The sequence below is a fragment of the Silene latifolia genome, chromosome 9 (assembly GCF_048544455.1).
Source record: "Silene latifolia isolate original U9 population chromosome 9, ASM4854445v1, whole genome shotgun sequence".
NCBI lineage: Eukaryota > Viridiplantae > Streptophyta > Magnoliopsida > Caryophyllales > Caryophyllaceae > Silene > Silene latifolia.
Window position 1 is genome coordinate 5,128,065 of NC_133534.1, and position 7,808 is coordinate 5,135,872.

The 7,808-nt window shown below is 36.5% G+C and overlaps 1 protein-coding gene across 1 annotated transcript; it reads left to right on the forward strand.

The window, feature by feature from the left end:
* The first annotated feature begins 231 nt into the window (after window positions 1-231).
* Window positions 232-3,687, forward strand: LOC141600491 (uncharacterized). Its single transcript, XM_074420733.1, has one exon. It carries the CDS (start codon window positions 232-234, stop codon window positions 3,685-3,687), a length of 3,456 nt encoding a protein of 1,151 aa, XP_074276834.1.
* Window positions 3,688-7,808: the final 4,121 nt, after the last annotated feature.

Genomic DNA, 7,808 nt, shown 5'->3' on the forward strand with positions numbered 1-7,808 from the left:
GGCTTCCATGATAAACACATTTTATCATGGTATCAGAGCTACAAAGGAGTGATCCTGCGTAGTTTCTGCTTAGCTCGCTTCCGCACATATCATCAAATTGCTATAAATTTTTGTTCTTGCGATTATTTTTTTTAATTCATTCTTCAAAGCTTTCTTTTCAGTACAATTACTTTCTCAAAAATCACAAAATTCTTACATTTTCCTTTAAATCAAGCTTCAATTTGTTCAAAAATGGTGAATTCTGATGAAATTCCAGATTCTGCAGTTTCTGGTATTAGTACTGGTGTTATTGGTATGCAAGATCCTCTCTATCTTGCTCCTGGTGATATCTCTGGTCTTCATCTTGTTTCAGCTCCGTTCAATGGAAAACATTATGTGAAGTGGTCACGTGCTGTTAAGATGGCGTTAATCTCCAAGAATAAACTTGGTTTTATCACTGGAAGTTATCCTAAGCCTGCGGAGACTGCTGCGACATATCTCGATTGGATACGTGTTGATTATAATGTTCTCTGTTGGATTCTTCACTCATTAATTCCTGAAATCTCAGAAAGTTTGATGTATGTCACAACTTCCAAGCAATTATGGGAGGAAATCAAGGAGCGTTACTGTCAAGCTAACGCACCTTTTCTCTATCAGTTACGAAAAGATGTAATGCAGACTATTCAGTCTGATAATCAGTCTGTTGCCGACTATTTTGGTAAACTCAAGTCAGTTTGGGAGGATTTGCAAAGTCTTGATGGAATCCCTGACTGCGAGTGTGGTGCTATGAGCAAATGCTCTTGCACATTACTAAAGAAAATGCTTGAGAGAGATAATCGTCATAAGTTGATTGACTTTCTCATGGGACTTGACAGTAAGTATGAGACTGTAAGAAGTCAGATACTTGCTTGTGATCCACTTCCTACTGTAAATCAAGCTTTCTTCAGAATTCAACAGATTGAGATGCAAAAGAGCATCAGCAATGCTGATAAAGGAAAAGGAGTACTGCAGGATGATATGGCTCTAGCAGTAAATAAGCCATATTATCCAAAGTACAATAGAGATCATCCTAGCACTTCAACAGGAGGAAATTTTCAGAGGAATTACAATACTAATGGAATGAGTCAAGGATATCAGAAGCCACGTGCTGATGGAGGAAGTTCTTCTGCATATTACAAGAAGGATAATGCTGATACTGTTGCTGCACACAATAATCCTGGTCCAAGTGCATTTCAGAATGCTGGTTACTTCAACAATTCTTCTTACAGACAAGGTTTTGGTGAGAATCAATCTTCTGGAGAGTTCAAAAGGCCAAAACTTATTTGTTCCTATTGCACTAAGGAAGGACATTTAAGAAATCGTTGTTACAAGCTCATTGGATATCCTTCTCAAAGACAAGATGGTAGGCGTATGGCTGCAAATGTTGAAGTCTTTGAAGAAGATCCACTTGTTGATGATTATCAAGACAAGGATACTTCTGTTGATCCTGTCATGCTTCAGTCTATGTTCAAAGAGTTTGTGAAGCTGGTAAAGTCAGGAGACATTCCAGGTCTTCACCACAAGCAGTCATCTTCTCCAGCTCAAAGTTCACAATCTGTGAACTTTGCAGGTATCTCATTTGTCTCCACTGCTTTTGACACTGCCAATTCTGTGTTAAAAACAAATTGTGCTGATTTCTGGATAGTAGACTCAGGCGCTTCTAGTCACATTACCTATAATTCTACCTTACTTGTTTCCACTAGAACTCTAATAAAGCCAATTAGAGTAGGATTGTCAGATGGAACAATTAAGGAGGTTCACACAGTTGGGAATGTTCGTCTGATTGATACAATTTTGTTAAAGGATGTTCTTTACATTCCTGGATTCACTCATAATTTGTTATCAGTTGGGAGGTTGTTGCATGACACTGGTTTACATGCTAGATTTACTGATTCTAGCTGGTGTTTTCAGGACCCTACCACTGAGCAAGTCATATGTCGTGGCAAGAAGCTTGGAGGAGTTTATCTTTACAAGATAGATAATAAGACAGTTGTTAATAAAGTAGTTTCTAATTCCAATGTAATGTGTCATACAGCTATGGCTGTTTCTCCTTTTCATGTTGCTGATGTGAGTCTAGCTCATGCTCGTTTAGGTCACACATCTGTATCTAGACTAAAGCATGTTCCTATGTACTTTGGCATGAATAAAGTTGATAATTTTCACTGTGAGGCCTGTATTCTTGCTAAGCATCACAAGCTTCCCTATCCTATTAGTACTTCTGTCACCACACAACTTTTTGAATTAATCCATGTTGACTTGTGGGGGCCATATAAGACCAAATCCCTCACTGGTGCTACATATTTCTTGACCATTGTTGAGGATTGTAGTAGGGTCACATGGACCACCTTACTGAAGGATAAGACTGAGGTTTATCCTACCTTGGTAAATTTTTTGGCATATGTTGATACTCAGTTTCAAGCTAAGGTACAGACTATCCGGAGTGATAATGGTACAGAAATTTTTCAAAGGAATTGTGGACAGTTATTCTCCCAACACGGGATTGTTCAGCAAAAGAGTTTACCTGATAACCCTCAGCAGAATGGCAGGGTTGAGCGAAAACATCGCCATTTATTGGAAACTGCTCGGGCACTCAGGTTTCAAGGGCATTTACCTAAGAAGTTTTGGGGAGAGCTTGTATTAGCAGCCACTCATCTCATCAACCTTATGCCATCTTCTGTTTTGTCTTGGAAAATTCCAACTGAAGTTTTATTCAACAGACCAGCTAACTATGATCATCTCAGAGTTATTGGTTGCTTATGCTATGCAGCACAGCATCCTTCTGACAAGTTTGAACCTAGGGCAAAGAAATGTGTATTCCTAGGCTATCCTTTTGGTCAAAAAGGCTACAAGTTGTTTGATTTGAATAGTCAAAAGATTGTTCTTAGCAGAGATGTTATTTTTCATGAACAAGTGTTTCCATATGCCAAAGATCTTTTGGATACTTCAGATTCTCCTTGTCAATCTCCCTCATACTTTCCCCTGCCTTCTTTTTGTCCTTTGGACATTACTACTCCTACTTTTCGTGCTACTACATGTCCCACGGATAATAACACTATTCCACGTACTAATACTACTTCTAATACACCAAATAGTATACATTGTTCTCCTTCTAATAATAGTACTCCTCTTTCCAATAATACACCACCTAATACTATTACAACTTCTATTACATCATCTATTAATAATAATACTACTAGCAATTCTACTAATATTTTTACACCAAACACTACCACTGTATCCAATAATATTTCTCCTACCCATCTTTCTTCAGATTCTATTCCTAAAGCTCCCATACCCACCAGAAAATCCACCAGACAAAGAACTCAACCACCTCAGTTGAATGATTTTGATTGTAAAGGTGTTCCTGCTTCATTACGCCATCCTATTGTCTCACCTTCCAAGTCTCATAATTCAGATGATTCCCTGTCTCATTCTTTTTCAGTACTTCATCATTCTGCTTTGGCCAACTACTCCTCAGAATATGTAGCATCTCTAAATGCAGCTTTAGAGGTTTATGAGCCCTCATGTTATCGCCAAGCTAAAGATGATCCCAAGTGGGTTGATGCAATGGCCAAAGAACTACAAGCACTTGAGGACAATAATACTTGGGTTTTAACTTCCCTCCCTCCAGGCAAACAAACCATTGGTACCAAGTGGGTATATAAATAGATTTTAAATATTAATCCAGACTCCGGAAAGAAATTTTTCTGTTTTGGCTATTGATGTTCATTGTAATATCCTTGACTATCATATACCCTGTCTTGTAATTACAGTTAACTTGTAATCTTAGCTACCTAGGATACTTAGGGTTAACATCCTTCCGTCTCTTTGTATATATACCTCGAAATATTGTTAATATAACTTAAGCTTTTCCAAACTCATCTCTTTATACTCCTTAGAGCTAAGATCATGAATCTGTCGGTGAATTTAATTACCGAACAGTATTTTAGATTTACCAACTAAAGATATCGGTCGGTAATTTAAATTACCGACAAAAAATCGTAATTGGTAAATTACGGATCAAAGTATCAATGATTAAGAACAGTTTCGGGAATTACCGACGACTCGACTCTTTTATTAATGAACATGAATCAATCATCACACAAATTTTCATTTATTATGATATAATTATTTTATTTTATAAACTAGATTAAACATATGTATATCTAGTTATTATATTGGTAGACCAACTTGGTGCATGCTGCTGCAGGGTGGCAAAGGAGCATCACAAAGTCCTGGATTATCGAAAAACCCCGAAGGTGGAAGATCAGCCTTGTGTGGAGGTATCTTCCCCGTTAGTCGATTTTTCGACACATTAAATTCGTGCAATTCCTTCAAGTTCAGTATTTTCTCAGGAATACTTCCACTCAAGTTATTGTGATTAAACAGAAGCGTCTCTAATGATGCAAGGTTACCAATAGAAGGCGGTATGGATCCACTAATACTATTGTAGCTCAACCAAAACTCTCGGAGATTTTTTAAATTTCCGATATTTCTTGGTATGACACCGGAAAGATGATTGTTATTAAGATCGAGATATGTAAGTGAAGTACACTCACTCATAGAAGATGGTATTGGACCCGATAATTGGTTATAGGATAACTCGACTACAAATAATACTTTCGATGTTTGAAATATTTGTTCGGGTATAATTCCCGAAAGATTATTGTATGAAAGATAGAGTTGTTTAAGCTTCTTCAATTGACCAAGCGAAGACGGGATTGACCCGTTTAGCTGATTGTTTCCTAGATCAAGATAAAACAAGTTTGATAATTTGCCAAGTTCAGGTGGAATTGGACCGGTTAAGTTTTGGAAGTCACTTACGTCGAGTGATTCGAGATAAGTTAGATTGCCTAGGAATGGGGAGAGTGTACCTGAGACAGTTACATCAATAATGCGTAACCCTCCAAGTTGGGTCACTCTTAAACGGTCGCCAACGCGATCACAGTAAACTCCTGTCCACTGGTCACAACAGTCTTTGGTGCTAGACCATGTGCTGAATACCTGTGCGTGGTCCGCGGTAATCCTACGCTTGAAATCAAGTAACGCTTCTTCGTCGACAGGGTGACATGATTTTGCCTGTGAGATTGATAATGTATTGAACAAGAATACAATGAAGGGTAGGAGGAGTAGTGAATTTATGAGATTTCCCATTACGGTAAAATGAGTATGGAATGACTTAGAATGTTAAGTTGCAAGTTAATTATATATAGTATGATCTCTACCCAAAATTGATGTGAGTAATTAAATGGATCCAAAAAAGGTAGGAGTGACTTTATGTTTGAGACAAATTATATCATAAATATTATCGTCGAATGGATCCGAAAAGGGCATATGTCAATTAGCTTAGTTGGTAATAAAGTCATGACTCATGAGAGGTGGTACTCGTGACCTGGGTTCAAATCCCGTCAACACAATCTCCCTTGTAGTTCCCTTTAGACTTAAAAAAAAAAAAAAATCGTCAAATGAATTTGAGAGTCCCAGTGGGGAAAGGTGAGGGTTCAAGTGTTAGAGTATAAAACCGATCTTGAGACTCCAACCATCAGCTTAAGCTTTTGGTTGAAATGGTTTCTTGACATGGTATCCGAGCCAGTGTGACCTATTTGAATCCCACCCACTCAATTCTAATGTGGAATATTAAGCATCAGGTAAGGGGAGACTTGCAATTGCATCCACCCTTCAAGCCCAGCGGATATTCGTGTGTGTGGGAGTATATATTATTAATGAATACAGAGTATGAATTTCTATCTAAAAGACATTGTTCTTTACTAGTAAGGAAATTTCTTTGGGTTGTATTTATGTGTTGAATTCGTTAGTCGCTACTTCAAACGATTAGCACGGGTCGTCGCCTCTGTGAATGTCGCTAACACGCCGTTAATTTGTATGTTGCTTTCTTTTACGTTTTCTAATAGACTAAGCTACATCGGGCTCCAAAGAGCCGTTGCATATCAGCAAGATTCACGCACCATATCCTCTATTCTTAGCAAATATTTTCCTTTCCATAAGCTTTGTATTTTGTAGCTGTTAAGATTGATTCTTTACTGTAATTAGTTTAACACATCTCATGTATAAATAGCTATTAACTATTCATTTGTAAGACACACTATTTGATCATTCAATAAAATATTAATGTTTACATATCCTCCAAATTCTATTATAGTATAACACTTTCACTACAAGTACAAATTGATTCTATCTTTTCTCGCTTCTACAACACTTTCACTACAAGTACAAACATGCATTACTATCCAATACAACTTACAAGTAGTCGCTAAGATCATGAATCTGTCGGTAAATTTAATTATCGAACGGTATTTTAGATTTACCAGCTAAAGATATGGTCAGTAATTTAAAGGGTAGGAATGACAAATTACTGATAGATGAACCATCCCAATGAAAACCCTAAGGTGATGGTTGAGGCATAACTATTATAATTATTCCTACGCCCCTCACTCAACTGTCCATTGGGCTTGAAGAGTTGTTAGTTCTACACCGCCCCCCGGTAACGTGTGCTAGAATTTCACTTCGAGAGTTTTTGAGGAGTTTTGAGGTTGCCAGGATTCGAACCCGTGACATGGCTTTGATAAGATGATAGATGAACCATCTCAACCAAAACCCTAAGTTGATGGTTGAGGCACAACTATTATAATTATTCCTATTAATTACATCTTAAAATATTATGATCGAATGAATTTGAGAGGTCCGGTTGGGAAATTTAGTTCGAGACAATTACTACATCGTAAAAGTTGAAGGAAGGCAGTTACAACTTACAAAGGTGAAGATTCAAGAATACGAGTCGGATCACAAACGACCATTTTTTTTACCCCGTGTTCTACTAAGGCTCTGTTTGGTAAAACTAACTGAAAAGATAGCTGAAAACTGAAAAGCTAACTGAAACCTGAAAAGGTAACTGATAAGGTAGCTGAAATTTAGGAACTGATAAGGTAGCTGATTATATAAAAAAAATGTTTGGCAAACTAATTGAAAAGGTAACTGATTTTGATGAAATGACATAAAAGGATATGATAATTATTTAATAGTATAAATTTAAAGGGTAAAAACGGAAAATCAAACTAAATCAGGTACTTAAAATATGAAATGCTACTCTAGGTAGCATTTAATTTCAGTTAGCTTATTTGGTCAAATAAGTTACTTGCCAAACGCTTACAAAAAAATAAGGTACCTGAAATTTTGGTCAAATAAGCTACTTTGACCAAATCAGGTACCTGAAATGCCTTGCCAAACGGAGCCTAAGATACGGATTTTAGTTATTTTAAATAAATTATTGGAGTTAACATTTTATATATGGATGGAAATTTTTGTTTGCCAAAATAAATTTTCAAATTAGCAATTTATTTGCCATGTTCAAATCGTAAAACCCTCTTACTTTCACAAATGAAATTTGACTGCTGGGCATGTATGGATGAGTGGAGATCATCAATCGTGTTCCATTATGTGTCACACTACCTTTATCATGGAAATATAGGTGCTGTTTGGCCAAGATTTACAAGTGCTTTTACAACTGAAAAAATAGAAACTAGGCCAAACACTATAAATTAGATGGGTGTAAAACAACTTTTGAAAAGTTAAAACTTAAAAAAAAACCACTAAAAGCAGAAGCTGCAAATACCTACTTCTACTTCTACTTCTCACAATCTCTACTAGATGGACAATTGTTTTGGTTTTTTATTTTTTGTACTCTATAATTATAATATTTTTCACTCTATTATTGCCTATTTTTTTTTTTTTTAAATCGGCTGCTTCTAATTGATTATTGCTATATATTTACT